Raw genomic sequence first — 21198 nt, 5'->3', positions numbered from 1 at the left:
TTGTTTTTATTTTAAAATACAAGGGTATTATTGAAATATTAATACATTTTTACTTTCATTTCCTGCACCAACCAAACACCGGAAGAGAAATCAAATTGTCTTTCCTAAATACTTTCCTTGCTTTACCAAACAGAGGAAATGAAACCTGACAGGAACTTTAGTTTCCCTTCCTCATGGGAAAGACAACGAAATTGATTTCATTTCTGTGAACCAAACGAGGCCCAAGGGTAAAGGGTAGGCCGGGTAGCCAATGAAGTCAAGAATGGGGATACCTACTGTGTTATGGGCCGAGCATGAAAAAGAATTTTAATTGGTCTCAAGGTGGCCATCGTGGGCCTTGTAAATATGTTAGCCAATATTGGGTACTTAACGGATGCCACTTGTGGGTTTTCCCAGGAAATCCAATTTCCCGACGGCTGCCATTGCCGTTTCGTTAGGCAACTGAATGAAGCAGTCAGATACCTTTCAAGTTTCAAATGATTGAGAATTTCACGTCTGGTTTTTTTCCTACTGTCTTTTATTAAAATCAGAGGTTCGTCGAGAAATGTTATTGTTAAATTGAACAAATTTTTTCATATAATGAAGTATTCTTTGCTTATTGAACCATTGAAATACTGTTCACCTCCGACATCCGCTTGTGCATTTTATTTCTGATTCTCTAATCATGCACATGATGAATATGATGATGGTGTCTACTAGTTATTAATGGCCACTACAGGGTTTGATACCATGTGATCATGGTGATCAACCCATCTGAGATAACCGTAGATCACCTTAGGAGCATCACTATCGATCTCTACATTCAAAACAAAACCTTGCTGCTGATATTTTCCGGTGAATGTAAGAGAATTAGGCTCTATTGTAATCCTCATTCCTCTAGGAACTTCTAGAAATGCTCGGTAGATGGAGGTATCATCCCCCACGTTTGTCACGACCCTGCTAAAGTTTTTGGCTTTTGGAGAGTCTGTTTTGTTGAAGATGGCCACGAATGAGGGGTAGTTTAGTTCGGTAGGGGGCTGTCTGCAAGTCCACTGGCTTCGTCTAATAACAGATTTCATCTGCTTGTCATTGTATCCTAGGGTACAAAGAAAATCAATGTAGTCTTGCACATTCATGTCATAGACTAGTCCGGGGTTCATGGCCTTATTCGGGTTGATGTGGCCTGCACCAAAATCTAAAGGTGTGGCTGGAAGACCGGACCATTGGTCTTGTATGCTGGTGTGAGAATTGGCGGTTGAGTATGCTGTGGTCATGATGGCCGATCGGATGGCTGCTGGACTCCATTTTCGGTGAACAGCCTTTACCAGAGCTGCCACACCAGCGACATGGGGTGCCGCCATTGATGTTCCTGAATATAGTTCATAATCTGTCACTAGATTATAATTGTTTACTTCCATGCATGGGTTGTTAGGTGTAACTGCAGCAAGCACATCGACTCCTGGAGCAAGAATGTCTGGTTTTAGAATACCAGGAGTGATTGGGTCTGGTCCTCTTGAAGAGAAATACGCTACTTCCGGTGATGGTTTTGTACCCAAATTTGTGTGCACAAAACTCAGGATCTTAACTCTAGGTGTATGGACCTGCGTTGCATACTCTCTAATCAAGGCCCCTGTAGCAAATGGAACAATGATAGAAGGAATGGAGAAGTCTTCTGGCTCTAAAAGTGAGAGATCTGCCATGAAGATTCCAGCATAACCACCTGCCCTCTCCACCTCCTTCTTTTGGAAGTCGACTCCATTGACGGGAGTCTCGGTGGTATTATCACAAAGGACTACCTTTCCTGCCACTTCGTTGTGATCCAGTGACCCAGTATTGCATATTGCTTTCGTTGCATTGTCTTTGCCGTAGTACAATGGCACATCAGTAATGTAAACGCTCTCGGGGAAGTACGATGTTCCTTCAATCGTCAAACCATTATCTAGAGTCAGTGTTGCAGTGAAGGTGCGATCAAGAGTTTCGGCTCCTACTGTTGTGATCCAGGGTGCTCCATTGTATGTTGTACTGTATTTCCCGTCATTTCCAGCAGCACAGACCACAACAATTCCTTGTTCGATTGCAGAAAGAGAAGCAATGGCAATGACATCGTTGAAATAAGGAAGGAAGTCAATGCCAAGAGACAGTGACATTATATCAACACCATCAGAAATTGCATGGTCCATGCCTGCAAGCACATCACTAGCGAAACTCTTTTCCGAGTCTGTTGCCCAGGCGACCTTGTACATGGCAACATGGGCTCGTGGCGCCACCCCTCTTGCCGTGCCTTTTGCATATCCGAAATGACTTGCGCCGGGTACATGGTTACCTGCAGCTGTTGACGAAGTGTGACTTCCATGACCAAACCAGTCCCGTGGTGAATCGAAGTCATTTTTTGTGGAGATTTTAATTCCTGCTGCTTTCAGGCCTTTGCTAAAGGATCGAGCCCCAATGAGCTTGTTGTTGCAGAGAGATGGGCTGAAATATGTTCCATTCTCGCAAGTGCCTTTCCATCTTTTTGGCACTTCAGACATTCCCCTATCACCGAAACTCTCGCTCTCTGGCCAAACTCCGGTATCTATGATTCCTATGATCACATCTTGGCCAGACGAGGAAGCAAGCAATAAGCCTGAGTTCCGTCTCAGTCCTAGAAACTTGGAGCTGTGTGTTGTCAAGAGCTTACCAAAAGACTCCGGATACGTGGCAACATGAGCCGGAGACTCCTCCAATTCGGACAGTTGAGAAGCTGTAAGCCTGGCACTGAAACCGTGCATGACATGGTTGTATGAGTACAACAACATTTCGTTCTCTTGATCTGCCAGAGACGAAGATGACATTAACGAAGTTAAGGTAGACCTGTGCCAAGCCTCGTGAGTCAAAAAAGACGAAGGTTTTTGGGAACGATCCATGTGAATGATGTATGATTGGGATTCCTCAGCATTTGAAACTGCATTGGTGATTTGCAGTAGCGTACAAACTAACAAAGAGATCATAGGGTAGAAACTCATCTTTCTTGCTTTGGCACAGAGGAAATGGGATATGGAAGTAACGTGGGTTTAAGGATATATATATATATATATATATATATATATATATATATATATATATATATATATATATATATATATATATACAGATGGTGCACCAAAAAGGCTGGTTAGCCATTGCAATGGCCAAGAGAAAAAGGACGTTACTGTTGGAGAGGAAAGATCCCACATTGGAAAAGTGACAAATAAAAATATAACTTATATGTGGGTGACTCTTACCCAATTGTACCGAGGCCTTTTATGATTAAAACCCAACACCTAACAGGTGGTTAAGTTGGGACAGTATCGGTACAATGGTGGGCCACGGGCCACGCTTGTCGCTGTTTAACATGGTATCAGAGCGGGTCCCTCTCCAATTGCGTCTCCATGTAGGCACGTGTCATGAGCCCAAATTGGGGTTCCTTGTATTGCCATTGAAATTACCAAGTGTCCAATGTGGGCCTTGGATTGTATTGACCAAGTCTCCGATATGAGACTTGTGTCCCAATTTCCAATACGGGAATTGGATGAATGAATTTCACGTGCAGACCTAGAGCTAGGTTGCACGTGAGGGGGCGTGTTGGAGAGGAAAGATCCCACATTGGAAAAGTGACAAATAAAAATATAACTTATAAGTGGGTGACTCTTACCCAATTGTACCGAGGCCTTTTGTGATTAAAACCCAACACCTAACAGGTGGTTAAGTTGGGACAGTATCGGTACAATGGTGGGCCACGGGCCACGCTTGTCGCTGTTTAACAGTTACTGCATCATTTCATTGCTATTCTGGAGAAATTGGACTCACCTACTTGTCTGACTCATTAATTAGCCTGGATTTTCTCTCTGCCTTCTATTCTTTCCTCTTCTGTTTTTGATAGGTTTGAGTTCTGGTACATTTTCTATGCAGGTAGCGGCAGGTACATATAGAGTCTGAATGAGCTGACTGCTAACATAGTCTTAATTAATATACCAGTATACCACATAAAAGAAAGAGAAAAAGAATATGAAAGGTAGCGGTAGGTACATATAGAGTCTGAATGAGCTAACTGCTAACATAGTTATACATCACTATACCCATAAAAGAAAGAGAAAAAGAATAAGAAAGTCTTAATATAGATGGTTAGAAACATTAGAGGAAGAGATGCTGTATGCTCTGCTCTCTTTTCAGTATTTTGTTTAGTCGAATCTTCACATGACTCCCTTGCCACTGGTATATGAAGTAACAATGCGTAACGAACTCACAATGTGACAACGCGTCACAATGTTTGATCCTTTTGAAATCATTATCTTCTACAAAACAAAAGCTTAAGATGGGATTGAGTGTAAGGGGTGCTTAGTCAAGTTAAGAATGGAATTGAGTATTCACATATGTTCCCACCGTTTTGATAATGTGCTGGTTTCAAGTGTTTAACTGCTTCTCTGCGTTGGAGAAAGTATACGATGTGTCTAAGCTTAATTAATTTACTCCTCCTGGAAGAGATGTGAGGTGAGATTCCAAATTTGGATGTCGCGTTAAAAGTAAATGCTCTCCAACACTCTAGCTACTATCCCTCACTTCTTCTTTTTCAAGATCTATCCTCTAAACCAAACATAATCTATGCATTATATATTTACATTGACACTTACAATTCCCCCCTTACGATGATGATGTACAACATGCAGAAAAAAGTTATCCAAACTAAAAAAAGAAGTAAAATGGTGTAAAAAGCTAATGTATTACGGGCTGGGGTCCTTAAAACAATTTTAATTGGGCTCAAATCGTGTGATATTTGGGCCGTATTAATATGAGCCCATATCGGAGTTCTCAAAGGATGCCGGATCGGTTTTTCAAGGAAACAAATTCTCCGACGGCAGCCATTGGCAGTTCCTATATATGGAGTAGAGCACGAAGCAGACAAATGAAATGAAGCAGTCACCTGCTAACTTTTAAACGCTTAAGGATATCAGGTATGGGCTTCTCACCTCCTCAGAAGATTCCATTCTGTGCTTTCTTTTCATTATCTCCCAGGTATACATTGTTCATTGACAGATGTTATCGTTAAATTGATGAATTTTTGATAAACAAATAAAATCTTCGCTTGTTGAACTCTTCAATTTAAATGATTTTCACCTCTGAAATCTATCTTGGTTCATTTTATTTCTGATTCTCTAAACCTGCACATGATCATGATCATGAATATGCTGATTTACTGATACTAGTTATTAAGGGCCACTACGGGACTTGATACAATGTGATCATGTTGATCAACCCATTTGAGATAACCATAGATCACCTTCGGAGCATCACTGTCGATCTCTACGTTCAAAACAAAACCTTGCTGCTGATACTTTTTAGTGAATGTCAGAGTACTAGGCTCTACTGTTATCCTCATCCCACTAGGAACTTGTAGAATTGCTCGGTAAATTGACGTGTCATCTCCCACGTTTGTCACAACCCTGCTAAAGCTTTTGGTTCTCGGAGAGTCTGTGCCGTTAATGATGACCATGTAAGAAGGGTAGTTTAATTCAGTAGGGGGCTGTCTGCAAGTCCATTGGCTTCGTCTAATAACGGCTTTCATCTGCTTGTCATTGTACCCCAGGGTACATAGAAACTCAATGTAGTCTTGCACATTCATGTCATAGACTAGTCCGGGGTTCATGGCCTTATTTGGGTTTATGTGGCCTGCCCCAAAGTCCAATGGTGTGGCTGGAAGACCATCTGATTCGTCTTTTATGGTGGTGTGATTGTTGTCGACTGCGTATGCTGTGGTCATGATTGCTGATCGGATGGCTGCTGGGCTCCATTCTGGGTGGACAGATTTTAACAATGCTGCTACGCCAGCGACATGGGGTGCTGCCATTGATGTCCCTGATTTTAGTGCATAATCTGTCACTAAATTGTAATTCTTTAGTTCCATGAATGGCTTGTCTGGTTTCACTGCAGCCAGCACATCAACCCCTGGGGCAAGAATGTCTGGTTTTAGAATACCTGGAGTGATTGAGTATGGTCCTCTTGAAGAGAAACTTGCCACTTGTGGTGCTGGTTTTGTTCCCAAGTTGGTGTGAACAAATGTGATGCTCTTAACTTTGGTTGTATCGACCTGTGTGGCGTGACCTCTAACCAAGGCACCTGTAGAAAATGGCAGAATCATAGCAGGAACGGTGTAGTCGGATGGATGTAAAAATGAGAGATCCGTGATGAAGATTCCAGCATAAGCACCTGCCCTCTCTACCTCTTCCTTTTGTCCTTCAATGTCTATCTGGCTCTCGGCGGGATTATCACATAAGACTACCTTTCCAGCAACTTCTTTATGATCCAATCCCCCATAGTAGCACATTGCTTTGCTCACATTCTCTTTCCCATAGTATAATGGTGCATCAGTAATGTAAACGCTCTCTGGGAAGTATGATGTTCCTTCAACTGTTAACCCATTTTCTAGAGTCATTGTTGCAGTGAAACTACGATCGAGTGTGCCAGCTCCTACTGTTGTGATCCAGGGTGCTCCATTGTATATTGAGTTCGGAGCACCCTGATTCCCAGCGGCACAGACAACAACAATTCCTTTCTCAGCTGCTGAAAGAGAAGCAATGGAAATGACGTTATTGAAATAAGGAGGATCTTCCCGCAGGCTTATGCGAAGAGATATTGATATGATATCAACTCCGTCGGAAATTGCCTGGTCCATGGCAGCTAGCACATCAGTAGCTGTACTCTTTTCTGTTTCTACTCCCCAGAGCACCTTGTACATGGCAACATGTGCACGCGGCGCCACACCTCTTGCCGTGCCTTTTGCATAGCCAAATTGACTTGCACCGACTACATGGTTACCTGCAGCAGTTGATGATGTGTGGGTTCCATGACCACTGTGGTCTCTTGGTGAATTATAGTCAAATGGTGGGATTTTTAGGCCTTCAGCTTGGAGCCCTTTGCTAAAAGAACGTGCCCCTATGAGCTTCCTGTTGCAGAGAGATGGGCTAAATGACGTTCCATTTTCACATGTGCCTTTCCATCTCTGTGGAACTTCTGCCATTCCTTTATCATTGAAGCTCTCACTCTCTGGCCAAATTCCAGTATCGATAATACCTATAATCACGTCTTTGCCAAAGGACGCAGCTGGCCATATGCCAGAGTTCTGTTTCAGTCCAAGAAACTTGGGGCTGTGTGTTGTGAGCGGCTCAAGAAATAACTGCGGGTGTGTGGCAACATGAGCTGGAGATTTCTCCAATTCCAACAGCTGAGTTGCTGTGAGCCTTGCACTGAAGCCGTGCATGACATGGTTGTATGAGTACAAGAACATTTCGCTCTCATCATGTTCTTCAGGAGATGATCGCATTAATGATGTTATGGTGGACCGATGCCATGCCTCATGTGTTAAGAAAGATGCAGGTTTTTGGGAATGGTCCATGTGGATGATATATGTCTGGTATTCCTCAGCATTTGACACTGCATTGTTGATTTGTAGTAGCATTAACAGTAACAAAGAGATCATATTGTAAACCTATCTAGCTAGTTATGAACCTTATGACAGGAGAGATGGTATATATACTTGAATATGATATCTTCAATGTACAAGAAACATTTCCCATGATGATAATGTTCCTTTGTTTAATAGTGAAACGTTATGTTCAAAGTCCAGGCTTCATATAATTCTCTGATCATTGTTTTTGTGTCAACTTCATGTCTATGATTCTATGATATTGGTTGTTTTCTTTTATGTCTTCTGTTTGCATCGAAAAGGTCAGCTCATTACATTGGCTTTTTCTCGTTAGTTCGTTGGTATTTAGAGAAACTGGACTACTCTCCTTGGTCAACCTTTTGAATTCTTATCCTATTATTGTATTGTATCTGAAGAAAGTATCCAGATTTAAGATTGTTTGGACCTCATCTGTGCTTGATATGAACTTTGTGTGGCATTTGGGTAGCCGAGATCAGTTTTGTTCCCAAATGTTCTTAGGTATTAGGGTTTAGGGTTTAAGATTGAAAACTAAAAGACAGATGCGCTTCTCTGGTTTTAGAGGTGAAAAACATTTCATTCTGTAGTTGGATTGATCCCAATATTGGTTAAATTACCGCAACATGTAAATTTTTAGAGGCATCTCGTGTCTTGTGAAGATTCTATCTTCCTGTAGTTTTTGAACTTCATGTTGAAAATAGGCACAAGAACGGGGATACTTCCAACCAAAAATAGCAAGTTGACTCAGAAATTGGCCAAGGTCATCATTGTAATACTCAACCCTCTCATATACATTGATTGGCTCCTTTTCTTTCCGAATCTTTATGCTTAGTTAGCAAAGGGAAATTGTAACAGTGGTCCATATGAATAGTGAGCCATACAACCACATTCCATGGATATCCTAAAGCTATTTGCTCTGATTTTTTCGTTTGGTGCTAATTCACACGGCTCTCATTTCTTCTTCTTGGTTTGTCCAGAATAGAAGAAGGAAGAACGACTGGTTTGTCGTGGATGTGAGGTAAGCTGCTCTACCACTCCATCTAGGCATTTAATGTTGTCACTTCTCTCATCACATTTCCTTCAGTTTTTAGCTTTAAAGATAGACAACAGGAGGAGACTTGTAACTAATAACCTAACATTTGACTCCAAAAAGGGCCTAGGTCCTTATCATAAAATACACAGGCTCTTTCATATACAAGTTAGAATCTTAAAAATCATCGCACTTAACAAAGGGAAAATGCAGCAGTGGTCCTTTATAAATGTGTTCCGAACAACCATATTCTTATTCCCTGATCTGATTTCTTGTAGGTGAAACATCAACTTGGGAGTGGATGGATTGAAGAAATTTGAGGACCAAGTAAGTTTAAATGCATGTGCTTTCTTATATTTTGAACTATTATATGAAAATAACAGATACAGCTTCCTTTTTCTAATACAATTGATCTCATAATGAGCCGAACTTGTATACTGAGCTGTCTTGGGAATGATTGTGAACTGCCTGGTATGCTGATGATAATGAATCACTGAAAGTAACTCTTCGCATTCACATTTTAAGTATTCTGAATTTCAATGTGGTTATAACCGTTATAGAACTCTCAGTGAGCAAGTGTTTTTTAGTGTGGCGGGATATTGACACTCCGGAGGTGTGGACTTTGGAGGTGTGGATCATTATGTTAGTTTAATAAATGAAGCATATCGCAAGCAATGACTAATTTAACGGCTCATATCTCTAGAGTTTTTTAGAATACAACATAGAATTTTCAGTGTGCAACTAATGCTTATGTTAGTCTTCTTTTTTTTACCGTCGCGGGAGTGCACATGGTAGGCTCACATGACGACAATGAAAGCAATTCAGTCTAGCTCATGCTGACTGCAATGTGACTGAAATTGATATCTTTGTTTTCTGCGGTTAGCTTGGAAAGAAACATTTAAGCAAAGCATGAAAGATAAAACCAAGAGCTCACCGAATTTTCTTTCAGGAATCTGAGAGTGATAGGTGCATTTCAGTGCATGGGTGCACTACATTTGGGGGTTCACTACAATGTTAATCATATTGATATTTACATCTTCCACTTACATTTTGGGAATTGGCAGCTGTATACCCTATTTACCATATATAAATATAGAGGTCCTCCCCTTGTTTTCTGTGGCGGTCCATACAATGGCAGTGTCATTGTTGTGCGCATTCCCCATGTAACAAACCAAGTACCAAGCATCAAGATTGGCTGCTAGGCGCCCTTGCCAAATGATCTGTCCTGATGTTATGGAAAGAGGATCCTCTAGTGATGTGTTCTGTGCCGATGTTGAACTTGTGTTCAAATGATGGCATTTCAGTGTTCAAGATTAAGTGTTTTGAGTTTAGGGCTTAATAACAGCGTATGTAATACTGTACTGAAACGACATAGTTTAGGACATTATCACTAAATCAACACACAAAAAATCAATCGAGGCTCTGAACTCAGCAGTTTGAGGAACAGAGTCATTAGAGTCTAGGTTAGGGGAGTGTAATTTTGGAAGAAATAACCATTATCCATAAGATGCATGAGCATCAATTATAGATGCATATTGAGGGTCCCCTACTAATATAAGATGGCATGTGTATGGAGAAGTTGGAACAGTCAGTAGGTGATTGAGGAATATCTTGAGGTTCTCATACTCCCTTGTTCTCTATAAGTAACACCAAGCATTACAGTTTTCTTCTATATTTTCACTTCAATTCCCTAGAACTAGCTCATCCATGGCTACTCATAACCATCATGTTCCCTTGTACTTGTGGCTTTCCATTGTCACAATCTCAAACCTTGCCATAGTCTCCACCTTGGCTCATGAATCCAACAATTATATCATCCACATGGATTCATCATTTATGCCCAAAGCCTTTGCTGATCACCATTCTTGGTACTTGTCCACTGTAGATTCTGTACTATCCACTTCTTCCATCTCTTCTAAGCTCATTTATAGCTACACTCATGTCTTAAACGGGTTCAGTGCAAGTCTCTCTGTTCCTGAGCTGGAGGCCTTAAAAACCTCTCCAGGGTACTTATCTTCAGTTAGAGACCTGCCGGTAAAACGCGACACGACCCACTCGTCCCAGTTTCTTGGCCTTAACTCCAAGACGGGAGCGTGGCCGGTGTCCAATTACGGTAAAGGTACCATTATTGGTTTGGTGGACACCGGGGTTTGGCCAGAAAACGAAAGCTTTAACGACGCTGGAATGTCAGAAATCCCACTAAGATGGAAAGGAGAATGTGAAAGTGGTACGCAATTCAGCTCTTCATTGTGCAACAAAAAGCTCATTGGGGCAAGGTTCTTTAACAAAGGAATCGTAGCCCGTGACCCCAATGTGACATTCACCATGAACTCCACAAGGGACATCGACGGTCATGGGACGCACACCTCTTCTACGGCCGCTGGAAACTATGTGGCCGGGGCATCGTACTTTAATTATGCCCCAGGAACTGCCAGCGGCATGGCTCCTCGGGCTCACGTGGCCATGTACAAGGCTCTGTGGGACGAGGGTGCCTTATCGTCTGACATAATTGCTGCCATCGAGCAAGCAGTGGTGGACGGTGTGGATGTCTTATCCCTGTCGTTCGGATTAGATGGCGTTGCGCTGTACGAGGACCCTGTTGCCATAGCCACATTCTCAGCCATGGAGAAGGGCGTCTTCGTTTCCACATCGGCAGGAAATGAAGGACCTTTCTATGGTAGTTTGCATAATGGAATCCCTTGGGTTCTAACAGTTGCAGCTAGTACCATTGATCGTGACTTTCAAGGAACTGCACATCTTGGAAATGGAGAATCCGTCACAGGGATGACTCTTTTTCCGGGGGTTAATTCGTCTTCAACTCCAATCCCAATTGTTTTCATGAATGCATGTGACAATTTGAAGAAGCTGAACATGGTTGGGAAGAAAATCGTGTTGTGCCAGGACAACAATTCACTTGAGCAACAATACGTTACCGTTCAAGATGCAAATGTTGCCGGAGGTATCTTCATTACCAACAACACCGACTTGGAATTGTTCCTCCAGAGCCAATTTCCCACACTTTTTTTGAGTCCGAAGGAAGGTGAAACTATCAAAGACTACATCAAGAGCAACTCTAACCCGAAAGTAAGCTTGGAGTTTCAAAAGACACTTCTTGGTGTGAGACCAGCACCGACGGTTACTAGTTACACATCTAGAGGTCCATCTTCCAGCTTCCCCTTTACTCTCAAGCCGGACATTACTGCACCGGGTTCACTAATCCTCGCTGCATGGCCTCGAAACATTTCGGTGGCAACGGTTAACAAAAAACAGGTCTTGTTTAGTGAATTCAATTTGTTGTCGGGGACATCCATGGCGTGCCCACATGCAGCTGGGTTAGCTGCGCTTGTGAAAGGTGCACATCCTGAATGGAGTCCTGCAGCTATCAGGTCAGCTATGATGACTACGTCGGACATCCTGGATAACACACTTAGTTCCATTAAGGACATTGGTGATGATTTGCTACCGGCTAGTCCTCTGGCCATGGGAGCAGGTCATGTCAATCCCAACAAGGCCCTTAACCCGGGACTCATATACGACGCGACCATAGATGATTACGTAAATCTTCTTTGTGCACTAAACTACACCAAGGAACAAATCCAAACCATCACCAGATCAGCCTCGAACAATTGTTCATCTCCGTCATTAGATCTTAATTACCCTTCGTTCATTGCATTTTTCAATGTCAATGATTCAATGTCGGGAGTACAAACCACTCAAGAGTTCCGAAGGACGGTGACCAATGTAGGAAAGGGGCAGTCGACATACATTGCAAGCGTGACAGCTGTGAAAGGGTTTGAGGTTGGAGTCGTTCCCAACAAATTGGTTTTCAGCAGGGAAGGGGAGAAGCTGAGCTTTAAGTTGAGTATAAGAGGTCGAAGACTGATGAAAGAGACGGTGGCTTTTGGTTACCTGACTTGGGTGGACACTGAAGGTCAACATGTGGTGAGAAGCCCCATTGTGGCCACACAACTCAGCTCGGATGTAATTGTGTCAAATAACCACTAGCTAGAAGCCTAGAATAGCATGTGGTTCGACCCCATTACTTCCCTCTGCTCAAATAAAACTCATTTCACATAGGATCGGGTTAACACTTCGATGAATTAATCATGCAGACTATTGGCAAGGGTTTTCTGTGGAATTGTTAGTTTTAACTTATATAGTCATATGAATGTATCGTTGGACTCAACATAAAAGCTATTGATAAAATCTCGAGACTTTAAAGAGTATGAAGATGTGAAATGTAAAATATATTATTATCTTAGCAAACTTGTTAGAAATAAACAAAATTCAGAATAAATTCACGAGTACTTGGCATTATGCGAGAGTTGTCGTCATCCCCAACCCCATTACCCGGCCGGTGAATGAAATTTTCAGTCGACAAAACACGGGATTGGAAAAGCCAAGGGACCCAAACACCATATATGTCGCTGGTCATGACAGGCTGGGCCAGAATATGACTTGGTAACCAATATACAACTGGTAACACGCATGACATAGTTTAGCTTTTTTATACTGATCCATTAAGATTAGCTTTTATATTGTAGTTTTCGGATTTTTTTTTTTTTTTTTTTTTTTTTGGTACAATGGGGACCAGAGGCCCAAGCAAAGAGACAAAGAAGAAAACTAGCACATAGTGCTAATGGTCACTCTAGGGCGAGCAACACCAGCAATGTCATCAATGCATATAATGTTAGAAAATTATAACTAATTAGGAGGAAGATATGCTTTTGCATTCAATCATGACATGATCATCTATCTATAGTTGACAAATATGATCGATCAAGATTCCGGACTAGAGAAAGGTTGGACTTCAAAGATTAGATCGTACTTAAAGTAGTATTTCAGGGTACGGGTACTAACAAAAACCTTCTTTATATAATAACATATAGCTTAACAACTTACATTCATTAATGTGTTCCCTACAGCAGTATTTGCGATTCCAATAATAGAATGGTTTTTCCTAAATGAACAAAAGAAAAATTCTATTAGTTTGTATAGATTGAGAGTTGTATACAATCTCTATCTCTCCGAGTCTCCGTGACAAGTTGAGAAATATGAACTCAAATTGTAGAGAGATCATATTATTGCATGCATATAGATAGTTTTCTCGTGCATTTTTAAGTTAAGAGTGTAAATGATTTATAGATTGAGAGTTGTATACAATCTCTATCTCTCCGAGTCTCCGTGACAAGTTGAGAAATAAGAACTCAAATTGCAGAGAGATCATATTATTGCATGCATATAGATAGTTTTCTCGTGTATTTTTAAGTTAAGAGTGTAAAATGATTTTTCGTATATATATAAATATAGGGCCCTTCTAATGAGGGATCTTTTTTTTTAGTCATTTTAAGGAATCGCTCATTAGACCCACTTTTCGATCACATATTCACATCTTAATCGTTCAGTTTTTAGGTATATATGAGTATATCATCTCTGCAAATTTTCAGCCAAATTGATAATTATTAAGACATTCATAACTGTGAATTACAATTATGAACACGAACGGCTCAGGTTGGACAAATTCGGTTCTTCCATGGATTTAATCTAGTTCGATACTTTAACGATCATCAATTTGGTTGAAAATTTGCAGAAATGATCTATACATTAGAACCTAAAAACTAAACAGTCTATATGCCGAAATACGATCGAAAAGTGAGTCCCACAAGAAATCCCTTAAAATGGTTAAAAAAAAATATCCCTTAGTGAAAGGGCGTTCATATGTGTGTGTATATATATTTATCAAAATTGTAGATTATGTATGCATCTTACGAATCCCTTCTTTAGTTGATTAAAAGTTATGTCTTCCCTTACCATCATAGTGAACTAGTGAAGTTGCCTTTAGCCAAAAGTAGGACATGTCGGAAGTGGGTGGGATTAATCCATGCATGGCATGAAGATCTTTGTATTTCTTTGGACAGGATTTTCCAGTTTCTTTTCCAAATTAGCTGCTGCTGCTTCAGCTAGCTTGGGAACTTTTTCAGGGGCGATCGAGGCCAGTGATTCAATAATTCAAGTTGGATCCAAAGTCCAAACAAACAATGGATCTGTGTACGTATCAGAGTAAACCAGATCAGCAAAAATTAAAGAACCCAGATAAGATATGAATAACAGAGTGACACGCGCCCAAGTAATTACTAATTAGCAACAAGCAGACTCACATGGGAGTGTGGGACTGACATAAACCCCCAAAAACTTTTCTTCGATCACTTTGATCCTCTTCTTTAACGACAAATTACGTAAAATGCATGGCTTAATCAACTTTCTATTTCTGCAGCACGTACGTAAGAAAAGATCACCAGGTCCCATGTTATCTATGATGTACGAGCTAGAGATCCAAATTTTTAGGGATGCCAGATAAATATGTCATACTCGGAAGAATCATAAAATTCATTAAATAAACTCACGTTTATACATAAATGTTTATACATTAATTATTAATGCAAATGCAAGTTAACTTATTTTTTTTTAGGGAAACGGAATCTGGTTCCATTAATATCAACGACCTCACTCGGTCAAGCTAGAAGGATCCGAAAATCCTTCATAGTACAACTCAAAGCGCAATACAGAATCTAAAACAAAGCGAAAACCGAACTGAAAGTTCAAAAGCAAAGTCCAAGCTAAGAAAACTAGGGAAAGCAGGGAAAAAAACATAGACCTACATAACACCATGCAAGCCACCATCATGCCGCTTTGACGCCTAAGACCATTATGGTGTACATCGCAGCAAACATCACAACAAAAGCTTCCACATGGCCAATGTAGGTCAACAAACCTAACCCTCCAGGAGAGGGGTATCTTTCTCCACGACAGCCACCTCTAGAGCTGGTACAGGCTTGGGCTTGTTCCGTTGACCACGAGGACGACCCTTCTTCTTCGGCACCTTCCCCACAACAACAACAGGAACCTCCACCAATCCGTCACCAAAATCCATCGGCCCAACTGCCAACTTCAGCCGCTTCCCAGCCTCAGCCCAATCATTCTCACGTGATTTACGCAAGCCCAAAACCTTTTGTTGAATCCCCCCCCCCCCCCCCCCACAACAAGGAGCCTAACATCAGTGGACCCAAATTCATTGAGCCCAGCAGCTTGTCCCACCAACCCACTGCCTCTTAGCCCCACAGTCAACCCTAGTTTGAAACTAGGATTACCCGTGTTTCCCGCCAAGAAGATCGGAGCACCAGCTCCTTGAGCCTCTGCCTCCACCGACCCAGAGCCGCCATCAGCCAACCCCAGAGGATCTGAACCAGTCCTGGAAACCACGAGCGTCTCCATCTCCGACGACGGAGAGTCAGCAGTCACCTGCACCGGCACAGCAACCACCGACGACACCAAACCCTTGTCGCAATCCGCACCGCCATGATAAAAGAAACCACAGTCCTTACAGATCCCATGGCATCTCTCATACTAAAACTCCAGCTCTACAGAAAATTCCGATGAGAACCGAAACTCCCTCCGAGCCCAAACCCGTCGCCGCACATCGTGAATCAGACGGATTCGTTGCACAGAGTCCTTCCTCTGCAGCGCCACCAGATCAGCCTTAACAAAGCACCCCAGCACGTTTCCGATCCGAGTCAGAGCTCGTATGTTGCGTAAAGCAATATGCAGGCCCTTCACCGCCACCCAGACTTCGAGGGATTGCAGCGGGATCTCAGACAACGAACCTACACCATCGTAGTCCGCCAGCAAAAGCATTGAATTGCTATAATACCATGGTCCACCGTAAAGGATACGATGCTTCTCCTCCTGTTCCTTGAATTGGAACACAAAGATCCCACCCTCCTCTTGACGGATCAAGACCTTCTCCTTCAGCCGCCACACCCCGGAGATCGCCGCCGTGAATGATGGCACAACCACCCGCTTCTTGGACAACAACCGGCCGCACAGGTAAAAAAAAGGGTCATGGAGTGCTTTTCCGATCCCCTCCAGGCTCACAACGACCTCCTCCGATAGGGCGAGAGTAGCCGCCGCTCCCTCCTCCGCCATCGCTCCGGTAACTCTCGATCAGTTTTTCGGCTAGGGAGGAAACCCTAGCAGAGCAAAAGTCGACTCGCGTTGAAAAATTAATACACAACAAATGCAAGTTAACTTTGAAGCTTGAGAAGTGTATATATGATAGCACTGTTTACATAATTGATAATCCAATAAGCGACCAAAGTCAACAAGGCACTATGTACTGGATCGATCTTAAGACATGGCAGCAATAATTCGAACCCTATCTTCAAAGAAATAATTCATGCTGAGAAAGCCTGTGAGACTGTGATGCATCTTTTGTCAGTTATGGAAATAAGATCATAACTTTTAGGTCTTTTGGGTGGCACAAAAAGGTCATAATAGACTATATGTATCATATCTGTGTGAAAGGTTCAACTGATGCCATCTCCAATAATGGAAATGAAAGTTTGCAAGAATTCTTATTGTGATGTCATAAGTTTTTTAAGGGATAATTTTGCAATTTTCTGATTCAAATACCAAAGTAGACCCAACAAAAACAAAGAATTCAGTCATATATATATCCGATATATTATCTATGTCACAATAGTGGTATGGACAACATATTCGGAAGGTGGCCCGTCCCAAATAGCCCACGGTTGGACCAGAATTCTTATAGCATCAAATGAACTAAGGCCTGTAAGTTTATACAGCCTAAATGTTTAGGCCTACTTACCTTAGGTTGGTCTTGTCCCCCACTTCAAATCTCCCATCCTCATAAAAAAATGGGAACCAGAGGAGAGAATCAAAAGAAAACAATGTACCATGACTTCAAAAGTACATCCTACGTGAGAATGATCCAACTACCATCTCTTGGTGGTAAGGGCAACATGGCTCATAATTCATGGTCCAATGTTCATTCAAAAACTAAAACTAAAAGTATAGTGAAATTAGAGTGAAACAATACCTCGGTTTCGTGTCTCGTATACACCAGCCGGGCCGCTCTTTCTTTCGATTTAGAAGTAGGCCCAGCACAAATTTCCCGTAATCAACACAGAAATCAACAATTATATGATGGACCAAATTCTGGTAAGGAACTAAGGCCCATGAAACTGGCTTCCTTTTGTAGATCACATTAAATGTGTCGGCCAACAGCCAACTTCACCATAATTTGGTCTCGGCCTTCAAAAAAAGTAAACAGGAGATTTGTTTATTTTATTGTAATGGTAGAATAATTGTTGGAAGATTGAAGTCTAAATAAATTGCACATGGTATTAGATTTGTTTTGTTGGCGGTGGTACTGGTAATAATGCAGCATCTAAGTTTATATGTGCACTTAAAAACTTGGGCTCGGTCGGCGTATTCACATGCTTACCATGGAGACCTACTTTTAGTTAACAAAATTTCCATATGTTACAGTGTATTAGAAAATGGAACCACCTGGAATAAATTGACAGGTTAAGCCACACACTTGATGAAATTTTTTACAAAAATTGATAACTACTAAATTAACATATAAAAAAATGAAATAGAGCAAATACTTTAAAATTTTCAATTAACAAAAATGTAAATTGTACCATGTGTCAAACATGTCTTTTTTTTTTACTTGAAAGAAGGATGCAAGCCTTTTTGAATAGGATGGGTCTTTATGATTCATTTTGAGGCATCATTTTTTCTTCTATAACAGGCATTTAATAATAGTAGAATGTAATGAGCCGTTTGAATCACATTATATTGTTGTTTTCATCATTTTGACAATGCATTATTATTAAGTTTTGATCACAATTAAAATAATAATATAGAAAATAAGTAGTGATGGAATCACGAGAAAAAAGAAAATAATTACACAAAAATAAAAGAAGAAGTGAAAAGCCTTTTCTTTTCATTAAAACAATCCTAAATTTAGGCATGTATTGCACAAAATAGACGAAAATAAAAATATTTGATGGAGTTGAAATTAAGTGACCCGAAATATTTCTTTCCCTAATTTTTCTATTTATAAATGAGAAAATGAGATATTTTCTTTGTCAAAAGACATAAATTATTAATTGAAAGAGGTTTATTGTCATGGTGTGCTCGCGGTGCCAACTGTGATTTGCCTGTCCGTTAATTCGTTCCTCGCTGTTTCGTCTACCCAACACACCCACCCCCATCCCCTCAGACTTAACCCATCATCTTCATTCCTCTCCATCTCAGTAAGGTATACTCTCTCTCACAGTACCACCAGCTGATCCCTTTCCGCCATTAAAGTCACATCCCCAAAGGACCTCAAAAACCCAAACTCTAATCGAAAGCAACACTTGAATTACATCAAAGACCCACCACCCGAATCTCTCTCTCTCTCTCACACACAAAATGCACGCCAAGACCGACTCCGAGGTCACAAGCCTCGCCCCATCCTCCCCTACCCGATCCCCCCGCCGCCCAGTCTACTACGTCCAGAGCCCCTCCCGCGACTCCCACGACGGCGAGAAGACCACCACCTCTTTTCAGTCCACCCCCGTCCTCAGCCCCGCCGGCTCCCCTCCCCACTCCCACTCCTCCGTCGGCCGCCACTCCCGCGACTCCTCCTCCACCCGATTCTCCGGCTCCCTCAAGCCCGGATCCAAGAAGATCCAGCCCAACAACGACGGCTCCCGCGGCCACCACCGCAAGGGCGGCCACAAGACATGGAAGGACTGCGCTGTCATCGAAGAAGAAGGCCTTCTCGACGACGAAGATCGCGAACGAGGCTTCCCCCGGCGATGTTATTTCCCGGCTTTCGTTCTCGGATTCTTCCTCCTCTTCACCATGTTCTCTCTCATTCTCTACGGCGCCAGTAAGCCCATGAAGCCCAAGATCACCATGAAGGTTCCTTCCTTCATCGCATGCACACTGATATCCATTTTCAACACTTCAGTTTCCATCTTCTTTTTGTACTTATCAATTTTTAACCACTGCAGAGCGTTAGATTTGAACAATTCAAGATCCAAGCGGGTTCTGACAACACCGGAGTAGCCACCGAAATGATCTCCGTCAACTCCACCGTGAAATTCACATTCCGCAACACCGGCACATTTTTCGGAGTCCATGTCTCGCCAAAGCCTCTAGATCTATCCTACTCCCAAATCACAATTGCCTCCGGAACTGTAAGCATGTGCATTGATTGTTTTCTCATTTCCAAATCTCATCGTTTTTCAATGTGGGTTGTTTGTTTTTGTTATTCAGGTCAAAAAGTTTTATCAATCACGGAGGAGCCAGAGATCGGTGACGGTATCAGTATTCGGCGACAAAATTCCGTTATACGGGAGTGGAGCTAGTATCAGTAGCTCCACAGGGACGACACTGCTGCCGGTGCCGCTGAAATTGGACTTCTTGATCAAATCCAGAGCCTACGTTTTGGGCAAACTAGTGAAGCCCAAATTCAACAGGCGGGTCGAGTGCATTGTGACTTTCGATCCCAAAAAGCTCAACGTTGCAATCGCGCTCAAGAATTGCACCTATAATTAAATTCACGAAAAAGAAGAAGAAAGGTTGTATTTTATTCGTTGTTGGTTTCCTTTTCGGTGGTGGACAACTCAGCGGGCAGCTTTCGGAGTTGGAAGGGCAGGCTGTGCAGAGAGCCAGAGAGTGAGGTAAAAACGCGGTTTTGGACTTTTGGGGCTGCCCGAAGAGTGTAGAGTCAGTGACTTGTGGGTATGGTGTTATACTATTCACCTTCTCTCTTTTGTTTTATTTATTCTTTTTCTTCCCGTTGTATTATTAAGAAAATTATTTATTTACTGGCAATAATGCAACTACATTTATTCGGGTCGGTGTTTTTTTTTTTTTGGTATAGGGGTCAATGTTCTTAGCATTATGTATCAAAGCTCATATTTGTATAAGAGAAATAGCGAAGCAATTGCACATTCTTTATGTTCCTTTGATACTTAACTTGTTCTAGATCTAGTTAAAGTCAATCAATTGCAAAAGAAAAAGGTGGTAGCATGTTTCTTAATCTTCATGAATTACGAGGCCGGCTAACAAATGCACCAAACAAAGATCAACTATGAATTTGGATTGATTTTAAAAGGATTTTTGTCTATTTACCCCATTTTTAGAGATTTTTTTCCCACTTATCCCATTAAGTTTTTTTAATTCCCTCTTACCCAAAACACTCTAAGGAGGTCTTCCATAATACCCCATTAAGATTTTTTTTTTGTTTTTTAATTTTTTTTAATACAATTTTACCCTCACTCCTTTGAAACTTAGAGAGAGAGAGAGATAAACCATAAGAGACTTCGCCGGAGCCCGGTCACCGACCGCCGGAATCCGGTCACCGGCCGCCGTCCACCGGAAATGTTTTTTGCCCCCAATAGACATCTATTACCCCCCAATAGACGTCTATTGCCCCCCAATAGATGTATATTACCCCCTTATACTCATTTATTTCTTAAAATTAGACAAATAAAACTTTGATTAAAGAAAAAAAACGAGGAGATTACATCAATTCAAAACGTCTACTGCCCCCCAATAGACGTCTATTGCCCCCCGATAATTTTTTTTTCTTTGTTCTTTCCTTCTGGGCCTTCTGCCCCCACTTTACCAAAAAAAAATTAATTAATTAATTAATTAAATTCTGCACTCATTTTAGCAAAAAAAAAAAAACGATTTGGGCACCCAGAAAATGCTTTGGGCACCCAAGTCAAAAGCCGGATGCGTTTCTCGCCGGTGTTCGGAGCTCCGACTCCAAAGTAGTTGCATCTGGTCGAGCTGGTCCAAAGTAGATCATTCAATCAATCACAGCCTTAGAGATGACGACGCCGGTGATGCCGAAGATGACGACGAT

General features: G+C 41.7%; 4 protein-coding genes and 1 long non-coding RNA gene across 5 annotated transcripts; 3 read left to right on the top strand and 2 right to left on the bottom strand.

Moving 5' to 3' along the window:
• Positions 1-625: 625 nt before the first annotated feature.
• Positions 626-2975, bottom strand: LOC133741547 (subtilisin-like protease SBT3). The gene has a single exon (XM_062169425.1). It carries the CDS (start codon positions 2964-2966, stop codon positions 696-698), a length of 2271 nt encoding a protein of 756 aa, XP_062025409.1. The 5' UTR covers positions 2967-2975; the 3' UTR covers positions 626-695.
• A 1819-nt stretch (positions 2976-4794) lies between these two features.
• LOC133738579 (uncharacterized) lies at positions 4795-9047 on the top strand. Its single transcript, XR_009860173.1, has 3 exons — positions 4795-4946; positions 8410-8450; positions 8741-9047. It is a non-coding gene; the product is annotated as an uncharacterized LOC133738579 (long non-coding RNA).
• Positions 4876-7558, bottom strand: LOC133738578 (subtilisin-like protease SBT3). The gene has a single exon (XM_062166138.1). It carries the CDS (start codon positions 7466-7468, stop codon positions 5195-5197), a length of 2274 nt encoding a protein of 757 aa, XP_062022122.1. The 5' UTR covers positions 7469-7558; the 3' UTR covers positions 4876-5194.
• Positions 9048-10044: 997 nt separating the features above from the next.
• Positions 10045-12625, top strand: LOC133739184 (subtilisin-like protease SBT3). Its single transcript, XM_062166921.1, has one exon. It carries the CDS (start codon positions 10170-10172, stop codon positions 12465-12467), a length of 2298 nt encoding a protein of 765 aa, XP_062022905.1. The 5' UTR covers positions 10045-10169; the 3' UTR covers positions 12468-12625.
• A 5870-nt stretch (positions 12626-18495) lies between these two features.
• On the top strand, positions 18496-20179 carry LOC133736608 (uncharacterized). The gene is made up of 3 exons (XM_062164158.1): positions 18496-19241; positions 19334-19519; positions 19599-20179. The coding sequence occupies exons 1-3, from the start codon at positions 18747-18749 to the stop codon at positions 19878-19880; spliced, it is 963 nt and encodes a 320-aa protein (XP_062020142.1). The 5' UTR covers positions 18496-18746; the 3' UTR covers positions 19881-20179.
• Positions 20180-21198: the final 1019 nt, after the last annotated feature.

Source organism: Rosa rugosa, chromosome 3, assembly GCF_958449725.1.
Source record: "Rosa rugosa chromosome 3, drRosRugo1.1, whole genome shotgun sequence".
Taxonomy (NCBI): domain Eukaryota; kingdom Viridiplantae; phylum Streptophyta; class Magnoliopsida; order Rosales; family Rosaceae; genus Rosa; species Rosa rugosa.
This window is presented reverse-complemented; position numbering and strand designations above follow the sequence as displayed.